Consider the following 20,707-nt stretch of genomic DNA (forward strand, 5'->3'; position numbering starts at 1 on the left):
CATTAAATAATAAGGAATATGATTTATAATTCAGCAAAGATCAATTCACAAATAAGAATCACCTATGACAGATTATAGGCTTCTCATTGAGAACTCTCATTTTTATTTTGTATTCAAGTGTAATTCCTTCAAAAGGAATTGGTACTAGGATTGTTTCAATAAAGAACTGCGTAATTTTTCAAATAAAATTCTAAATCAATCAAGAACTTCATTTTCTTACAACCACTGCAACATTTAACTTACAAAAACAAACAGGACTGGAAAATCAAAAGTAGCATTTCCAAGGTACAAGTAGTTGGAAGTTGTTCAGGTTGCCTACCTTGCCCCTTCTTTACTTCGCGTATCCACCCTCTTCACAATATATTATACAATTCAACTTACGGTATTTTAGTTTTACAGTTTTGACCTGGATTGGCACACAACCGTGACAGTGAACAGTGAAGATATAATTCCACGAGTACTTATTGAATACTTAAATACTAATTAAGTACCAATCAAATACTATTTAAATACTAATTATTCCCACCAAGTCCGACCGAGTGAGAATGAATGATACCATTCGAACTTATATGGGAACTTATTATGGGACTTATATTTTCAATCTTCACTATCCCTGTTGTGGCGAATCCAGCTTTATACGGTTTATTTTAAGCCAGATTGAAATATACGGCATGGAATACCACCGTAAACATAATAATCACTATCACTGTAGTGTCCTTTAACATACATGCTTCACTGAAAAATCACTGTAATTGGTTTATTTAACTATTTTGAATAATTGAAACAACATAATAATAAAGACAATTGAATAACTAATACAGTAATTAATTCAACTAAGCTGAATAAAATCCACCTTGGGAGTAGGCCTAACCGGATAATGAATATTTCTAAATTTGATTGTGAATATTCAGTGCGATAATAATATTTTTTAGAACTAGTATGATATTACTCAAAACTCAATATTGATGAATTTATCATGATAATCGTTCAAGAACTATTATGATATTAACGAGTGTCTACAAACCATATTTAACTAGATACTGCACAAACATGCAACAGATTCTCTACAACCATCGATAATAATTAAAGCTACTCAACGCACATATTATCAAACGTTCCATTAGAATTGATTGCGATTCCAAATAATTAATTTTTTGACAAAAATACTACAGTATTCTTCACTTCAGAAAATGAGGGTGTAATGAGATTTTTATAAAATCTCTATGAATTATGAATAGTCAAGTCACAAGGCTGTCAAGAGGGGAACACGTAATTCTCAGGAACATAAATAATTTTGTTGGTGAATTTTGGTCGAAATGCTACAGGAGAAGTGAACCGTACGAAAACCAAACCCGTAATGAGAGTGAACACTTTCGGTGATTCGGCCAAAATCTGAATCACGTTTCACTACACGCGTTCATCTTTGGATTCTCTCCTTCCTTCTACCTCCTCTCATTTCTTCTTGATTTCAACTCCTCCCCTCCATTATTGTTGTTCCACTACCAACTTCTGAATAAGGAAGGTTTGAAGTTCTGGGTAGTCTGAATGTAATATTCAAACTACTTCCTTCGAGCCTCTCACTCATTCTAATTATGTTTCTCCGAATTCTCTCCTCACAACTTCTAACATACCTTGTCCTCTCATCCTTGGATTTGCATTCTCTCAAATTCTACATTATCTATAGTTTTCGTTTTTTTCATCTTCTTCAATTTTTAGTCTGACTTCTCCGAGCCGCCGCCAAAGCATGTCCTTTCACTAAAAATGAATAATTGTTAATTTTTCTTCTCACTCAATCCTCCGTTTCCATCCTTTTTACTTTCCTTGCCCTATTACCATAGGTAAGGAAAGTATTGCTTTCAGAAAAAAATTAAAGTAACGCAATTTCTAACTTTCTATACGTTTTAAGCCCCCCCCCCGAGTTCAAAAAGGTGGTTTTTGGGTATTGGTCTGTATGTGTGTGTGTGTGGGTGTGTATATGAGAGTATGTGCGTCTGTGTACACGATATCTCATCTCCCAATTAACGGAATGACTTGGAATTTGGAACTTAAGGTCCTTACAATATAAGGATTCGACACGAACAATTTCGATCAAATTCAATTCAAGGCAACGACTAAAATGGCAAAAATGTTGTCAAAAACAGATTTTTCGCGATTTTCTCAAAAACGGCTCCAACGATTTCGATTAGATTCATACCTAAAATAGTCATTAATAAGCTCTATCAACTGCTACAAGTCCTATATCTGTAAAAATTTCAGGAGCTCCTCCCCATCTATGCAAAGTTTGATTTTAGATTCCCAATTATCAGGTTTCAGATACAATTCAAACAAAAAAAAATTAAGTGGAAGAGATTGAGCATGAGAATTTTACTATAATTGTTCAGTAACATCTTCATCTAAAATTGAAAATAAGCACGAAATTCGAGAAAATGTGATTATCCAATTGCAAACTGTTGGCAACTGTTGATTCTATTAAATGATTCACTATGAAGAGATAGCAGACCTAGTATGTCTCCAGCGTTATTGTCCTGTCACCAGCTGGCACAGATAATTGCTTATAAGTAGACTTGAGATGCGCGTGAACACTAGCGTCAGGTGATCAATTCTCATAATGGCAAGGAAAGTTGTGTGAGTGCGCCACACCAGATTTTTCATTATCCTCTCTTCTCACTCCTTCTTTTTCTTCTCCTTCTTCGCTTCTTCTTTTTCTTTTTATTTTTCTTAATCCTCTTCTTCATCTTCTTCTTCTCTTCCCTTCCTCTATTCGCTTTCACTTCTCTTTTCCTTCTGCTTCTCTCTTCTATGTTCTTCAATCTTTCTTCTCTTTTACCATACTCTTTCATATTCAACTCTCCACTCTCGTCTCTTCTCTCTTCTCCATTTTCCTCTTTTCTCTTTTCTCTTTTCTCTTTTCTCTTTTCTCTTTTCTCTTTTCTTTTTTCTCTTTTCTCTTTCCTCTTTTCTCTTTTCTCTTTTCTCTTTTCTCTTTTCTCTTTTCTCTTTTCTCTTTTCTCTTTTCTCTTTTCTCTTTTCTCTTTTCTCTTTTCTCTTTTCTCTTTTCTCTCTTCTTTCTTCTCTCTTCTCTTTTCTCTCTTCTCTCTTCTCGCTTCTCTCTTCTCGCTTCTCTCTCCTCTCTTCCCTCTTCTCACAACTTCAATCTTCTACCTTTTCTTCTTCCTCTTCTTCATTCCATCGAAGTATCGTCAAAATCCTGCTCATGGCTTCCTCAAACTTCTCAACAATTCTGAATACAATAATAGCAAACACGTTGACTATAATTCAAGTTGGAATAAGACTTCGATTAGCCGTAATATACGATAATATTGTTGAAGCACTGATCATCTCAACGTGATATCCTTCGACTAACAAATACATGCTCATGGACAACATGTGAACGATCATAGTCAAGCTAATAATAATCATAATCGATTGGAAGTTTGTCTTACACAACGTCTTCAAAGTTGTCGACTGCCGAACAAATCAAAAGTTTTGGTCTGGCTAGCTACTGTTGTGAAAGCTACGATCAAAATGGAAATTTCACATCCCACGTGGCTAATTGGTTTCTCATTTAGAAGGTAGTTATAATTAAGAAATGAATTCTAATTAGATGCTATTGTTCGAAGTTGAAGTAGATCATGGAGGGTCGAATCTATTTTGATGAAACTTATATACAATAATAATTATTGTATAATAATTAATATTAGTTAATGATAATAATTATTATTTGTGTGTTTCGAAACTAACAAGTAGAATCCCATCATGAAAGAGAGAAGGATTAATGTATTCAAATTTGGGAAAAGATGGGATGAAGAATTTCTATGAAATCCCATCAAGAAAGAGAGAAGGATTAATGTTTTCAAATTTGAAAAAAGATGGGATCATTGAGAAAATATTTTTTCCAATAAAAAATTGAATGCAATGCCTATGATATAGCTTTCTTTATTTGTACTGACAACAGCCATCTGAGCAACACAGTGCGGAAATACAATTTGAGGTATAAAAAATAGGTATTGACCATAATTTCATTGTATGACCATTCTCACTGTTCCATCATCCATAGTCTAGCCCTGTATATGCGAATAGCAGCCTACCTATATGACATAAAACTCAAGTAGCCTATATACGTATATTGACTGCACTCGTTCTTAGCTTATATTATTTTGATATGAAATGAGATATTGGGTGAAATTCTTAATTACAAAAAATGAATAATTGCTATGAGAAAAGAGTTGAATCTGCTTGGATAATACATGAATTTCAATATAAATGAGTATTGTGTGTAAAAATCGGTACCTTTTTCAGATGAATGGATGCTCTTTCATATGGCGCAGAGTATTGAATCTAACAGGTAAAATTTAATTATGAAACTGAGAGAGAGAAGAATGAATTATTTTTCAACTGGGAAGAATATTGAAAAAGTTTTGGGAAAATAGTTTTCCAATAAAAAATTGAAAAGATGCTAGGCGCACGTAACAAAAATGTTAGGAACTAAAATGCTCAAAAATGTATGTAAAAACCATTTTTTAGGACTAGAATTCTGCGTATTATTATTCTTAACGGAAGTTCTGGTTCAAAGATCAGTCTTAAAAAAATTGAATATTTTAATTCAAGAACAATGGTAAGTGCGACTTACTGTAATTTTGAGAATTGTTTTCATTCAAAATTAAATGACTCACCAATTCCATTTCTAAAACATCAAGATCCGTTGAAAACACTCTGCGGTTTCTGAAAGGTGATCTCCAAATTTTTCGAAGACATTCCAATTCAAAATAGACCTCTAGTATGAGAGAACAAGAAAACATAGATGCTGTTTATGAATTATATAGAATCTTTCAAAGAAAAATTGTAAAAAATCTCGAGCTGTTAGTAAAGTCAAGTCCACATTCGATTCAACATACATCAAACAGCCAAAATATGTTGCGGTTTTCGTGACTTGAAAGATGAAAGACATGTATAGAATAGAACTCGGAACTTGTAACTAACTTGGAATAGTTTAGGGAACGGAATAGGGCTATTCACATGACACCAAACGACTCAATAATGACTGTTTTGGCAGTTGCTTTTAAGCTGATTGTCGTTCATTAACAAATTAATCAGCTCGTTTGCAACGCATCATTACAGCTACTTAGACAAGAACTTCGTGTGTGTTTAGTTTTTTAAAGGCAATACTGCGATTAATCACTCAAAAACTGTTATAAGGAGTGAGTTATTCTTCTCACTTCAATAGGATAAATATGTAGTTGGAATGGAACTATTGAGTACTTGAATGGAATGAAGATAGCTTAAATAAAAATTTCACTCGATAAAGATATTGTTTTACTAACTGGCCTCTCACTAGGTGCTATAATAGTGATGGAAAAATATAAATATAACCTACATTCAAATATTATTGTTGATGATTATTATGAACCTTTCTTAACTGGCCTTGAATTTTACAACATGACATGAAATAGTTATTTTTATATGATAATGATCATGGATAATGACTGAGTTTAATAAAAATACTAATTAAAACTGATTGAATGATTGATTTGAGCAGGTAAAGCTTATAATAGTTTATTACAACATCTTTTATAGTTTTTAATAATCTTGTGAGTCCACTGGAAATTATCACCCTGAAAGAAAAAAATGCAGAAACTAGAGCAAGTCTGCTCGGCAACCGAAGTTTAGTTTATTGGATAAGTTTACAAGCGTTAAACGAGCTAGAGAGACGAGGAAACTAAGAAAGGAATGAATTGGTGGAAGAAAAACTGAGAAAAGAAGAAGAAGGAGGGAGAAGAATAAAGGCAGAAGATGTGGTAGGTTGAAACCTCAAACTCTTTGATCCTCAAAAATATACGGTGCAAACCTCACCACGTGAAAAATATTATGACAGCGTGTTTATGATGTGAACTCTGAGCTCAAATTGACGCCGAAATGTTATTTTGCAACTGTCAGCAAAACATTTTCCGAAAATTATCAGGAAATAAGAAGTTGCAACTTGTTGTGGGAGGCAAATTCAATCAAACTTTCTTCACGCATGTTCCTGCTGTATTTTGTCGTTGGTCTTTTAATTTTTTTGATGATGTTTTTTTTGGAAAAATAAAAAACCGAGAGTTTCGAACGTGAATAGATACTAATGAACTCATTTTTCAGGGAATAGGGAATGCGAGAAGCGACCCCAAATTGATACTCAGTTCAAAAGTTAGATCAGCAGCTATGAATACCCACTTGTTAGGCATGGGAGGGGGGTTAGGAATGTTAACGAGGGGAGTAAAAGTGAGTGAAAAACTGTAATGAGAGAAATCGATAATCAGTAAGTGTAGGGTTCAATGCATGGAATGAAGAGTACTGTTTAAATACAGCAGTAATACACATCTAATTGAACGATTTAACGAGTGTTAGCGACTTCTTACTTTTGACTCAAGACCAAAGTTGTTGTCCGTCTGTGTGTATGTTCGACAATAAGTTTTGAAACATTTGATCAATCAGCATCAAATTTTGAACACGTATTCTTCGACCTTTTTCACAGATAAAGTTCGTTGGACAACAAATTTAACCGACTTCTTCGTCCTTTTTCAGGATATAACAAAAAACAATGAAAGTGCTTGAGAAAAAAATTGTTGTGATTTATCGTTTAGTCAGCTGGAGTATTCATTGCATGAAATTGCTACGGATTTTCCATTCATTAATTCATAACATCAGCTGAGGCTATTTGGGAGCTATCACATAGACAGTCAGTCCTTCATTGGTTGACACAATCATGATTTCAGATGGTTAATATAAAACACTAGCAAGAACCCGTGCTTCGCAAGGATCCATTTTAGAACTTGACAAAATGAAAAATTGACGTAATGAAATTTTGAAGAATTGAGAATAGGCCTATAACCATCCTTGGTTATTTAAGAATCTATAAGCAAAATTTCAAGTTAATTAGTCCAGTAGTTCAGACGTGATGATGCGTCAAACATAATTTTCCTATCCCGTACGTGCATAAGCCAGCTCTTTATTCATATAGATATAATCTATATTATAATCCATTAATATATATCTCTTAATTATTATAGATATAGTTAACGACTGCAAGAGATAGGACTGTGGAACAGAATAGTGGTGAAACTATGATAGCGCCAGAAGTGTCCTCAAACACAATAGTAGGTACTACATGAACTTTTTGAAAGTGATTTGAAAAAATGTAAAACAAAAAACTGAATCCTTATCATTCTATCTTCATTTAGAGAGGCTTTTGTTGAGCCGAATGGGATTATTTATAAAAAATGAATGTCTGTTTGTGTGTTTTTGTATGTTTGTTTGTTCCTGTAGACTTGGAAACTACTTGACATAACGGCATGAAACTTTGGGAATATGTTGTGGGATGGTTTCTGAACAGGAATTTTAGACAACTCACAAAACTCATTTTTCATTTGAATAAATATTATCAAAAAGGTGCATAGGACCTTACTTTTTTGTTCAGCTTGCCAAAATACCCCTCATTTCAAATTAAAATTTTCGACTGACTGTACAGTGAGTCAATCATTCTATCAAGGCTTGAATATTTTGAAATTTTAATTAAAAAAAATGGTAGAGAATAATTATCATGTAGATATCAACACCTCTATTTAAAGACATATAACTGCATGCGTTTTCATATTGCCGATACAGCGTTGATAAAACAGTAGACGTTTATTTAGCAGTCTCAAAAAACTGTTCTAGCTGAAAAATTAATCATACATGCCACGTGTAGGCTTGTACATTCCATCAGGAAAACGAAGTTCAAAACTATGGTTCTCCTAAACATATGTTTTTGAGATAATTTCTTTGATGCAGCTGTTTCACATTCACCAATACAAATTATACAGAATTTGTGAAAATAAAAAATATTTATTGATTACCAAAACAATACTATTATTATATCAATGATAATAATTATTATTAAAACAATACTTTTATTATATCAATAATAATAATTTATTAAACATATTTATCAATAATTATCAGAACAATATTATTGAAGTTGAGTGGAATCAGGTAGAAAGCAATAATAGAACAGATGTTCTTTTTTGAATTTCTATCATATATTTTGCTATTTCCAATGATTACAACCTATGTTAGAATATCACATGTCAATAAATAAATATTATCTCATTTACATATGGCACTCACCTTAACCATATTCATAACCTTACTTAATAGGATTCTTTTTCATCCTTTGAAACCCTTAGAGGCAAAATATCTCCAAATCCGTTCTTAGTGCGCGTCTAGCATGTTTGAAGAATATTTTTGCAAAGTTTCAAGTCTGTAGGACAATTAGTTTGAGCTGTAGTGTGATTTTACATCAAAATTTTCGAAAAATGCCCTCTCCTGGACCCCCCTGTGCTCCTGATCGAAAATTTTCTGCATAGATCTATTTTTTTTCGTAGCTGAACAAAAAAGTTCCTCATGACTTTGCTGTGCAATGAGCGGTTAAAAAGTACAAAATTTTGGGAGGGGCCCCAGCTCCCTCAGGGGGGCGAATTTCCGAAAATCCTTTCTTAGTGGATGCTTTCAGGCTACCATAAACAATCGTGCAAAATCTCAAGTTTGTAGGCTCAGTAGTTTGGGCTGTGGTGTGATTTCAGCTGTAGGGGCTTAGCCTTTTATAAGTATAGAGAAGAAGATAATAATTTACAACTTTTACATCAACAAACTGAACCGGATTGAGATATCAATGTGCGGTTTTCGCCATTTATTTCCTCTTGGAACTCTGTATCACACGACCACCCTCTCATTAAAAGAAAAAATGAATTCGAATTATTATGACGGAGATAAATCTTGAAGCGACAGATTCGTTTTTGAACAGCAATTTTTCATTTTAAATCGGGACCCCATTGAAACCTACTGAAAAATGATTTTTTTTCTGTCAAATTATTCTATTCTGTCAAATTATTCTTTGTAAAAGCTGTTTTCATAATTTTCACCAGCTCTATATAATTAAAAGTTGCTGGTTCCAGAGATTACAATACAACAGTTCATGAGCAAGTTCTCCAATCCAGGTGATCACTAGTATATACAATTCATTGATATTGATAACTCACATGCTATTGACGACTCACATGATAATATTCCTACTTGATAAGAATGATCACATTGCAAAAACCATAGATTTAGCATGTACACATAATATTCCTATGAGCTATTAGCTGTCAAGTTGAATTTACTCATCTCAGCAATATAGTTTTAATTGAAGAATTATTCAAAGTATTCCCTTATTCCTCCAATGAAAATTTCCAAAAAGAACATTCTAAAACATGCGAAATAATTACTCTCAGTTTAATTTAGTTCTCACTGATATTCCTTTGAGAGTGCTTTGAAAGAATTTTCACATTCGAACTTCGACCATCTACTCCTAATGGAATGTTTCAAAGACAGGCAAACCTACTAAGTCTATGGAGACAAGTCCTGACACGTACCGACTCGATCTTCGAGAGAACTGAATCCTTTGCAGCAAATTGGCGATCAAGTAGGCTGTCTATTCCTTTTCCGTCCTTTTTATCCTCCTCCTCCTTCTTCTTTCTTGGCATTTCCCTCAACCACCGTCTGGCATCTCACTAGAGTATTTCACTAAATTTCTTCTTCTCTTATTCCAGTTCTATATCTCAAATCGCCCCATTGGTGAAATGGAATTTCTACGTCTTCAAATATATCTTTTCACCTCCTTTTCCTCCTCTGTTTCCTTCTCATGTTTCTCTTCTCTCTTCTTCTTCTTCTTCTTCTTCTTCACCGGTTCCCTTTCCACATCCCACTCGGTTTATTTCTCTGCCACATCTGCAGTACTATTTCTCCGTTCTTTCATTCCCTTTATTCGTCCTCATCCACCTTGAAATATTACTATTCATGATCGATGTCGTCCCACATAGGCGTGAGCTGTGGGTGAGTAATCCGGTTATCACTTGGATTCCGAACAGATGTCACACTTTTCTATAGATTCTGTCACTTGTCATCTCATTCTGGATAGAAATTCATTATTCATGGATGCATATTGAACTGTAAATAACCTTCTTGTATAAAAGAGTATTTACATCATGAGTATGAGACTCAATTCAAATAAAAAAATCGCATGATGTTCAGAGACTCCTTCACATAATTTTTTCGGGTTCAGGCTAATAAGCTATCATTTACCAATAACTCTATTTCTAATAAGGGTTTTATGCATTAACAAGAAGTGAATATCTACTTATCTACTTACGTGTATCACAACAAAACAAACATAAACATAATATATCAGAATAAAAATAATATCAACTAGGATCTTATTCTAATAAGTTAGAAATAATTTTAATCACTAAAAAACCTTCACGAGCTCTAGAATGTAAGAACAAGAGTATATAACACATATCACAGCAATCAACTAGTGACGGTTCTTGGGTACCGTAATAAATTCTGCTCTCATGTTTCACAATATATGACACCTCTATCCTGTGAGCGGGAAGAGTGTGCTCAATAGATTGATAACGACAACCCCAGAGAGACCTCTCCCCCCTAGAGAGACCCCAACCCTGACTAACATGAGAGCCTCTAGATCAAACTAAATTTACAGCCTCTGGTCGCCAATAACTTCATAATTGTTATCACAGGTCCTTATCTCTGTTGCCCACGTCATAAGTAGCGGTTTCTCACCCAAAGCTACTATCTCAGACTCTTTTTGTTTGCTAAAAGATTGGACCTTTTCGAAAGTTTGTAAAGTTCCAAGAATTTAAGTAAAGAAATGCAAACCTTTTTCTGTGCCTGTTCCACTAATACTGTAATGGAACACTGATTAAGGAATATTTAATTCAATATTGTAGCTTTATTTGATTTCAAGTAACCTGAAATGAACTTGATAGTAGTTGTTGTTTACTGAAGTGGTAAATCTGCAGTCTAGTCTCAATCTTATAGCATTCATGCTCATCCAGAAGCCCTCTCGTTGAGATGCCTGGATCATTTTCTACTTTTTATAAAACTCGTCATGAATTTCGCTCAATAACTCAACCCCTCCGAAAATATTTCTGTTCATTCATTTATTTATTCAATGGATAAGAAATTGCAATATCGGAATGGAAAAAACAGGCGCTATCCCAAAACTTCTTCTGTTCCTAAATTTTGTCCAATGAGATATTCAAAGTAGGGTTAAGTTCACATCACAACAATTTTCATTATTCTAGAAGAGGGCATGCAATGATCGAACAGGAAAAAAATCCAAAACCACATGCAGATGGAGATCTGACAAATTGAGCTGCATCTACTGTATTACATTACAATTTTCATTTTTGAAGTTTGAGTGACTGTGACTTGTGAGTTAATGTACAAAGATAATTATTTATAAAGTTTGGGGATTAGTGTTGGAAAAACGTTATTATATTAAAATTTGAACATTTCTATTTCCATTGTGGTGGTGTGCAATTTCGTATAATAATACAATATTGCAGGTAACCCATATTCAAAAAGAACAAATAAAAAGATATATTCTACTTTTTTTTGAGAGACTCTGTAGACTTTAAATGATTGTGGATGATTGATGTAGCATCCTCAGGTCATTTAATTGTCAGATCAGGTCAGGTCACTTCCTCTTAATATACTGTGAGAACTAAAATGATAGCTTTAATAGATTCAGACAATTTGAAAATGAGCTACTCACCCTTAAAATTCTGTAAGGGCTATCAGTGAGCAAACATATCTCGCCCTCGATTCGTGGCTCCTGTTTAGTGGTACTCAAGTCATTCATCTTGGCATCATCTTGCGACAGTGGCATCATTATATGCAGCTCTTCAGATGCGTCGATGATTTTCTTCTGTATGGCGGATTTCCTTCGTTCGGCATGGAAAAGTCTTCGTTTCTGGAAAATTGTGCGAGAAGAAACAGAAAGAAGGTTTCAAGAATTAAAAATAAAAGAAAAACATATCAAATTTCTCATAAATTATATGAGCAATAACATTTATTGACTAGAATAGTCATGTTATTTCAAGTGTGACTGGTGAATCTTCTAAAGTACATATCGACATGCATGGAGCGATTGCGGAGCGTGTTGGAGGCGCGTATATCTGTACGCACCTCGACGGTTTGAAAAATATACAAGTGCACAAGAGAACAGACAAACACTATCCTGAATGACCAAATCAACTCTTCCTCCTAAACATTATTCGACAAACTCATTCAAATTGTCCTCACATGAACTATTCTTATCTCTTCACCCCCACCCATACCAAAAGCTACCCTCAAACATAACCTTAGAGAAATAATATTCAGTCTCTGGGATTAAAAATGTGCAACACCAGCACGAAACATGTTCTCACATTTATAACGTGAGTTATAAATCTCAAAATTAAGTTATTTTCCACAATAATGTATTTAAAGTCTGAATATTCTACTATATTTATTAGTGAAACAAAGCATGGATAATAATAATAATAATAATAATAATAATATAATAATAATAATAATATAATAATATCAAGTAACCTGGCTGGCTCAGGTCAATTTCAGAGCCTTTGACATGACCTAACGACTGATTTATAAGAAGCCGAGGCCGACGACTTGACATGTCCATCCAAAACACGGGAATCACTGATAAATTATGAATGATAAACAGCAATAATTGATTGTTAGTTAGCTCACTTCAACAACCGAATCAGCAATAGCTCCATCAATGCGGTTGATGCCAGTGGAGTTGGAGCCTCTGAAGAAAGCCAGTGAAGTCAAGGGACGATACCAATGACCTTTGCGCTGAGGCGCAGGCATTTCAACGTCACACGAACCCCTAAAAAATCAAAGTAAACAAAACATTTTATTAAATTTTATTTTATTTTGATAATTCTATAGTTAACTATCGGATCAGTGTCTTCCGTGGAGAGAAATAACACATCTGTATTGTGTAATGAATCATTATTAATAGCTGAAACAAACACATAAATGTAATTAAAACGAATGACAATAAATCTATTCAAATACAATAAAAAAATTAGAATTTTTTCCAACTCAACAAGCAACTTATTTATGAGAGAATCCAATAGAATATCTATGAGAACTACCTATAATCCAACAATAAATTCTATCGCTTGAAATTGGTGACCATAGATCTATTGAACAATATTATTAGACTCAATACAATAAAAGTTATCCATAGGAATCAACGATAGCTACGCTTAAGAATCAATATATACAATAGTTACAACTGTTTTCATGCCTTAATTATATTTCTAAATCGAATATTCAAGATTATTGTATTGCCGATTTGAGTAGATATCAGAATTTATTTCGAAACCTCCAAGTAATATTTTCAAGATGTATGGGAAAATTTTAAAATTACCTCAGTATGTAGATTCTAGTGGCGCTTTGATGAAAGTATAAAGTGATGACCGAAATGTTATTTTCGCAGATAGTTGAAGTGCATTTGAAACATCAATGAGGCTTATCTTATCACCTACTTTCCTTTTAGGGCCTAGAATTTCATTCCACTTCGCATTTAAAATGAATAACATGTTTTCACTTGTAGCGAAGGATAGTTTTGACATGGCATTTCATCAAAAGGGGCATAATTATATAATTATGGTGTTCGGATTTTGACTGTGGTAGGATTTCCCCTTTTCAAATTTTTCAAGTCATAGAAATATGTATGTCCTATTCGAAATAAATTGAAAATGTAACAAAATTATCAAAACATACTCAGGTTTATACACAGAAGTGAGGAATACAGTTGTTATTCGTAAATGAAGGTAGAAGATAAATTAACAAATAGAAAATATTTCGGAAAATTCCATGTGGGATCGAAAGCATTCATTTGAAGCTTAGACCAGTTATAGAGTTATAGAATAGACACGGCCCATTGTATATTCATACTGAAAGTCGATGAAGCCAACATCTACAGCCAAATCCACCCATCTTGACGTCACAACAGTGACGTCACGCATCGTATAGAAATTATAGAAAACTTTTTTGATTTTGTTGTGCAAGTGTTTGTGGTGTTTAACTTACATTATTGTTATTCAATGCATTGTTGTTAGCTTGGTTGTGACGTCAAGATGGGTGGATTTGGCAGTAGATGTTGGCTTCAGAGGCTAGACTTCCCAGCGTGTCTATTCTATAACTGGTCTAAGATTTGAAGGTACATTTTTATAAAAGTATCAATCATTATGGAAACTATACTTTTTTCTAACTCTAATTGGGCAGCAGCATCTTAAGCAGAATCTAGCTGTATAAACTTAACGAAGTATGATGCGAAGTTTTAGAACAATCCTTCGAAAAATAAAATTCATAAACTGAAAAAATGCATTCTCTCTCAAGTGACATATTATAGATGTGGATATCATAGATAAAGGACTATGAATAGACATGGATGCAATATTTTTTGGTATAAATGAATGACAGTAGTATCATTGTGCAATAATATGTCCTATAATGCGTTCAGAGATAAATTAATTTGAAAAAAAAATGTTCGTAAGATTATTCCGTTGTACATAGCCTGAGTACCAATAATACATAAAGTTGAAGAGTCTGAGATCACTTCAACACAGCTCGTCTCAGGGAAAATTCATTTCGTTCTCAGTTTAAAATTGCAGAGAAAATGTGTCAATCTCAGAGAAGCGTCGTTGTCATGACAACGCTTTTAAACAATAAATATTGAGCTTAGTACCTTCTTTTCATGCCAGCTCACGTTTCATGACCATGGAATGAATTTGCTATGATAATAGCTGCAAACGGATAGGTATACTTGAGGACTGAAAATTTTGTGAATTGAAGAACTACAAGACTTAACCTATTTCGGACTATGTGTTATCTACATTTGGAAGAAGAATGGCACAAGGTTGCCTTATTTTTCCTCTCCCTATCATTTTGATAATGTACTTATTGTATGAATGAATAAGAATGAATGAATAAAGGTGTCTATACTATCCGAGATCTCATCCAGGATTCTTAAAAAGTTGAACAGAACATAATCATTGATTTGGATGAAGAGTAGAGGTTAAAACTACAAGGTAGAGATCAGAGAGACCAATCATATTTTAAACAAGAGCTTTAAAATTGATTTATTAATACAATTTTAGAACCAAGTGAAAGAGAATACATGAGAATGCAAGATATTATGAGTTCATTTTTGACTGATGAACACTTAAAAACTTACATTAGAAATTGGGCAATTTTCGGAGACTGTGTCTCCTTTCTCAACCGAGAAGAAGACTTCTTCTCCCCATTTCTAATGTAAGTTTTTAGTGTTTCAATCTATTTATTCGTGTCTCCTGTTTTAATATATATATATATATATATATATATATATATATAATAATATATATATATATATATATCGATTTTTACCTGTCATATATTCACTAATCCAGTTTGAAATTAATTCATGATTACTTACTGAATTCCAACGAAGACTTACATTCAGTTAATCAGAGAAAAGCTCTCACCCAATTACACTTACAAAATCTGTTTTACAACATCAACCCAATGACATTGTAGTGCAAGATTATAATTTCATTCTCAAACAATAAGATCGTCAGGATTACAGCTTTTCACAAATTGAACAGGAAATGGAACTGAGATGGTTTTAAAACTTCGTTCGTACAGTGAAACAATTCCCTTATTATTTGTGACGGCGAAAGCCTATTCATGAACACTCCGGAAAACTAACAATGCGAATTAAAGTCATCAACTGTATTTCTCATCCGCCTAACATGTAAGAATAGATATTTCAGGACAGAATTTACTCTGATGGACAGTATTAGAGGAGGCTGTGTTTATAACTGCGCGAGGTCTACTGTCCACAGAGTTAATAGTATCAAATCAAATCATCAAATCAAATCAAAATTTTTTATTCACCATACAAACAGTTGAGGGTCCTGCCAAACCCAAAGGTTTTTCGGCGGTGCCCAGTTACAGGAAAAAATGAGTTACAAAAGATAAATAAACTTAGACAAAATAAATATTACACTTCAAAGATTTTAAGTAAAATTGAAAGAAAACAAAATGAAAAATAAAATAAGAAATATACATCAGATTTTGATACAGAATTAATTAAAAAAGGAAAAATGAAATTTATTAGAGAGGAATGAATAATAAGGAAAGGGAAAAAAATTTTACACAAGTAATAGTACATTTTTATCGTTGAGGCAGGCGGCAGTGACAATAAAAGGAAAATTTCAAACTTCTGCCAGCAAAAATTGAAAAATTCTAATAATGTAAGCTATAGCTGTCATTTTTTTAAATTGACGTTTCTTAAATTATGTGTACGTTTGTAATATATTAGTTTTATAAATTGATTGTGCTGTTATTATTGAGATACAACATTACATCCTTCTTAGTAATCACGAATATTTGGAGGTAGTCTGTTAAATAAGTAGAATTACATGATTGTAGGGATCTTCTACCATAAATTTTTGAATCTGGGTACTACATATATTGATGAGATCTTAATTGTAGGGTTGAGGGAGGAGCAAGGAGTCTATAGTAAAATTTTCTTTGTGGAGTATTACAATTTTGAAAAGGTAGAAATTTTGGGCGATAAGGTATGATAGAATTTTTGTAAGCTACGTGGGTTGTATGGATCAATATTATTAACATTATTACATCAATATTATTAACATACGGATTCTGTAGTTATACATTTTAATGTTCTTGATTGTATTCGTTCAACTCTAGATAAAAGATAATCGGCTGCACTTCCCCATGATTCAATGCCATATCTAATGATTGGTTCCATCAAGGACTTATAAATTAGATATAGGCAATCAGGGTGATATTTTTATGCATAAATACTTTTGCGTTAAGCGCTTGAATTTTTTTGAAATGTAGTCTATGTGAGGACACCATCTCAGGCTGCTATCGATTTAATGCCAAGGTAACGGGTACTATTTACTAAAGTAAGAGGCGGACAAGTGCAGATCTGAGAAACATTCGCATGAAGGCAATGACAGTCGTGGCTTATACAGTTGGATTTACGTTGCATCTTAGATGTGGAGATTTAAAGTGCATTAGTACAGTTTTTTTCCTGTTGATTATAAGATTTGTCATGGGACCATTTCAAATTCTGTTGTAATCAACATACTTTTGAATATACTGTACTCTAGTCTATAACTCATTGAGCGTGTTATGGTTGATAGGAATTTTTTTTCTCCTTCAGGGTATTTCGCAAGCTTTCTTACAGAATCTGTATCATTTCAACTTTTACAAGACTGCGTGACCCAAACTTTTAGCACTCAAATATTCATGAATATGTTGTGGAACGCTCATTTTTCCTGGAACACAACCAGAAGTAGTTTAATCCCGTCCTTGGCACTCATCCCGAGAATCCCACTTTGCTCCTCTAGGAGGATATCACATCCACTAAGGCCTGCTATTGATCTCTCCTAATAGTTACCCAGAAACCTTGGTCCTTGTTTTGTTGCTATGATATATGATGCAGAATTCCAACGAAATTTCTGCTCTTGAAAGCTTAAATTTGCTGGTCTCTGTTATGTTGTATATTACATTGTAGCTGGTAGCAGTTCTGTAATAAGTCATAGTAGGTTTTGCCGTTGCTATATGTCATAATAGCGCTCATATAATATATAGAATAGGTCTGCGACTATGTCATAATGCTGTTTATATGTTTTTACAGTGATATTTCAGCACAGTTCTGTTATCGTAACAGAACTAAACTTAGTAGTTTGTTTGAGCTTCGATTTCACTTCACTTCATTTCAGAAACATTTCCCTTCATTTGAAATTCATGAGATTCTACTGAAAAAGAAAAAAAATATCGCAAGTAATGATTCGATATTTATTCCATCCATCCATCACTATTCATCATCATATTATCACTATGTATCATTTACCTCTCTCTCTAGCATCTATAATTTATCACTATTATATTCTGTTCATTGATTACATCTTCCTATTGCAGCATCACTTCAGTGTTTTAATAATTTTTTGTTGAGGCAAAAATACGATATGGCGATATGATCGCTTTAATCATAGAGGGATTGAAAGTTTCTGGGTACCGGTATCTTCAGTTCATCATCATAAAAAAGTAAATACCTCATAAAAATAAACTGTCATACCTTGATATTCCTCACGCTAATATTCCAAAATTATCGTCTCTTCTAATATGATATAATTTCATTTTTTCTCATTTCCTCACTTTTCGCATCAATCTTCTATTTCTCATTTCCTATACATTGGTATTGCATGCGCCTTCGTTATATCTATGGCTTCTTCATAGCTGAGGCAGAAGCAGCTGAAAATCTCGCTGTGATTAAAGTGCCAACGCGTCGATACAACATTTTCTGTGAGCTGCAGCCGCTATAAGCAGAAACTCTCACTCAACTCTTCATCATCCTCTCCTTCTTTATCTTCCTCTCTTTTTCTTCTTCTTCTTTTCTAGTTTCATCAAGTCGCCATCTTGCAATGACTCATCCTTTAGCAGTGTGATTGGTTCTGATACAGTGATGGTGGTGATCTTTCCCTTGAAAGCCATACAATTTTCGATTAATCGCGTATTCCCAAACGAAAACTAACTAGACTGCTGAGTTTTGATGAGAGTTTTGTAGAAAAATTCTTCGAACAAAACTTGAAATAAATGAATTTATCGTATAGTAGTCTATATGATAATATCTCTTGTGTATGACCATATAATGCATAGTACATTGGGACGTATTTGTCAGTAAACCGTACATTTTTATCAGAAAAACTGGCGTTAGGGAGTCGAATACTAAAACTTGTCGCTTCTCTCAACTTTTGAGAAGCAATTGAACACTATTGTATAGTAGGTGTGGATTCTTTTCGAGATTTTTACCCTGCTGATTGTTTTCTAGTAACTTCCTTAAATGATATTCTTCGAAAGAATTGTCATTTACCTACAATGTTATTGCAAGTCCCAAATTATACTTCGACTGGATACAGTTTCTCTAAGACGAGAGTTATTCCGTAGAACGTTTTATGTAAGCGTATTCTACTATAATACTATCTGGTAATAAATTACAGTGTTATAGTTCCGGTGAAAATAGTTTCGTAATTGTGATGATAGTAACTGTAATCATATTTACGATAAGGCTACATCATCTAGAATAATTCACAACGTAATGTTTCAATACGAAGATCACATAAATTTAAATATAGACCTAAGAAAGATGGAGTTTTTGCACCTTGCAAATTACAGTGTATTGTAATCTGGTTTTTTAATAGATGTTATTTGGATATAATACGTTTCGTTGAAAATATAGTGTAAATATAGTTGGAAGTCTTGGAACAATCATTAGAAAAAACTAATAAAAGAGCTATTACATCGTGAAAGATTTTCTGAAGTCCATTACAAAGTGGAAAGACCTGTTTGAACTTTACTAACGGGAAATCCGTCTTGAAAGATTAGAGAACTCTTCAACAGGAGGACAACGTATTACTTCGAACTTTCAGCTTAATCTAATCGACTTCAATAATGTAAGTTCAACTGTTTACTTCATTTGTGCAGCTAACTTTTGAAGATGTTTTCAGAAAGTTTTTGTTGCCTCTCAAGGGAAACACGAGATAAATCTCACTAAGATTCTCCCTGCCGGTGTAGAATAAAGGTACCATATACAATAGGGTACATGTAAATTCAAATCTATATATATAACTCACTGACTGACTGACTGACTGACTCACTCACTCACTCGCAGAACTAAAAATCTAGCGGACTAAAAACGTTCAAATTTGGTAGGTATGTTCAGTTGACCCTTTAGAGGCGCACTAAGAAATCTTTTGGCAATATTGGGTGGTTTTTAAGGATTTTTAAGGCCTCTAAGGGTGGTTTTTAAGGGTTTAAAGTTCGTCTTTTAGCATGTATATCCTTCCTATTCTTTTAATTATAATTGAAAAAAGCCATACCATATGTTAATATAGAACTATAATCTAGAGAGAGTACCTCTTCGAAACAGTTATTAACTGGTAACTAAATTAATAATTTTGTCAGGTTGGCATTAAGTTGAGTTGACTTTGTTAGGTTGGCACCAAGTTGAAGATTGAAATGCACTTATCGCGGAAAAATTGATTGGGCACTGCTACTTCAATCGGAGCTATTCCTGCGAATATTATATTACTAGCCGTCAGGCTCGCTTCACTCGCCATATCCGTTTAGCCAGACGTTTAGTCTGGACCCCCAACTGGATCGTCCTAGCAAATGATAAAAATGCAGGCGAGCAAAGCGAGCTTGCTGATCTCATTCTTGGACGATCCGGTCGGGGGTCCAGGGGGCGGAGTCCCCTGGCTAGACGGATATGGCGAGCGTAGCGAGCCTGACGGCTAGTATAAATATACAAATATCAGTGAACTTTATTTTTACTTATCAGTTTATTACATTGTTAAAATTATTTACAGAATTTACTTAACAGTTGGAATTATCATGATATTAATATTAATTGTTGGCTCAGCTCTCAAAAATCTCAAAAGTGTTATAATATATAGTCAACCTGAACTTACATACAAAAACTAGAACAGAATGAATCACAACAATACGATACATTATTAATGAAGTACATTATGTTACATCTATAGTGTAATTATTCAACCAAATCTTAAAATTTCTTTTCAACAGGCGCATATTACCAAACTCAGCACAATTATCGGGTAAATCATTGAAAGTTTTTGGTACAATGTAGATTAAGGTGTTTCTGGCTAAATTATTCGAAGTAAATGGTACAACATATCTCTCATTCCTCAAATCATATCAATTAACTTTCATAACAAAATATTTTTGTTGAAGTAAT

General features: G+C 33.5%; 1 protein-coding gene across 1 annotated transcript in view; it reads right to left on the reverse strand.

Annotated features, from left to right (window-relative positions):
* The window catches only part of LOC111050064 (transient receptor potential cation channel subfamily A member 1), a 64,907-nt gene that overhangs the window by 36,788 nt on the left and 7,412 nt on the right, over positions 1 to 20,707 (reverse strand). Inside the window, exons 2-3 of the mRNA XM_039431366.1 lie at positions 12,607 to 12,748; positions 11,630 to 11,827 (exon numbers count right to left, since the gene is read on the reverse strand). Coding sequence (XP_039287300.1) covers positions 11,630 to 11,827; positions 12,607 to 12,729 — 321 coding nt within the window. The 5' untranslated portion in view covers positions 12,730 to 12,748. The remainder of the gene's footprint in view (positions 1 to 11,629; positions 11,828 to 12,606; positions 12,749 to 20,707) is intronic.

This window comes from Nilaparvata lugens, chromosome 6 (genome assembly GCF_014356525.2).
Source record: "Nilaparvata lugens isolate BPH chromosome 6, ASM1435652v1, whole genome shotgun sequence".
Lineage (NCBI taxonomy): Eukaryota > Metazoa > Arthropoda > Insecta > Hemiptera > Delphacidae > Nilaparvata > Nilaparvata lugens.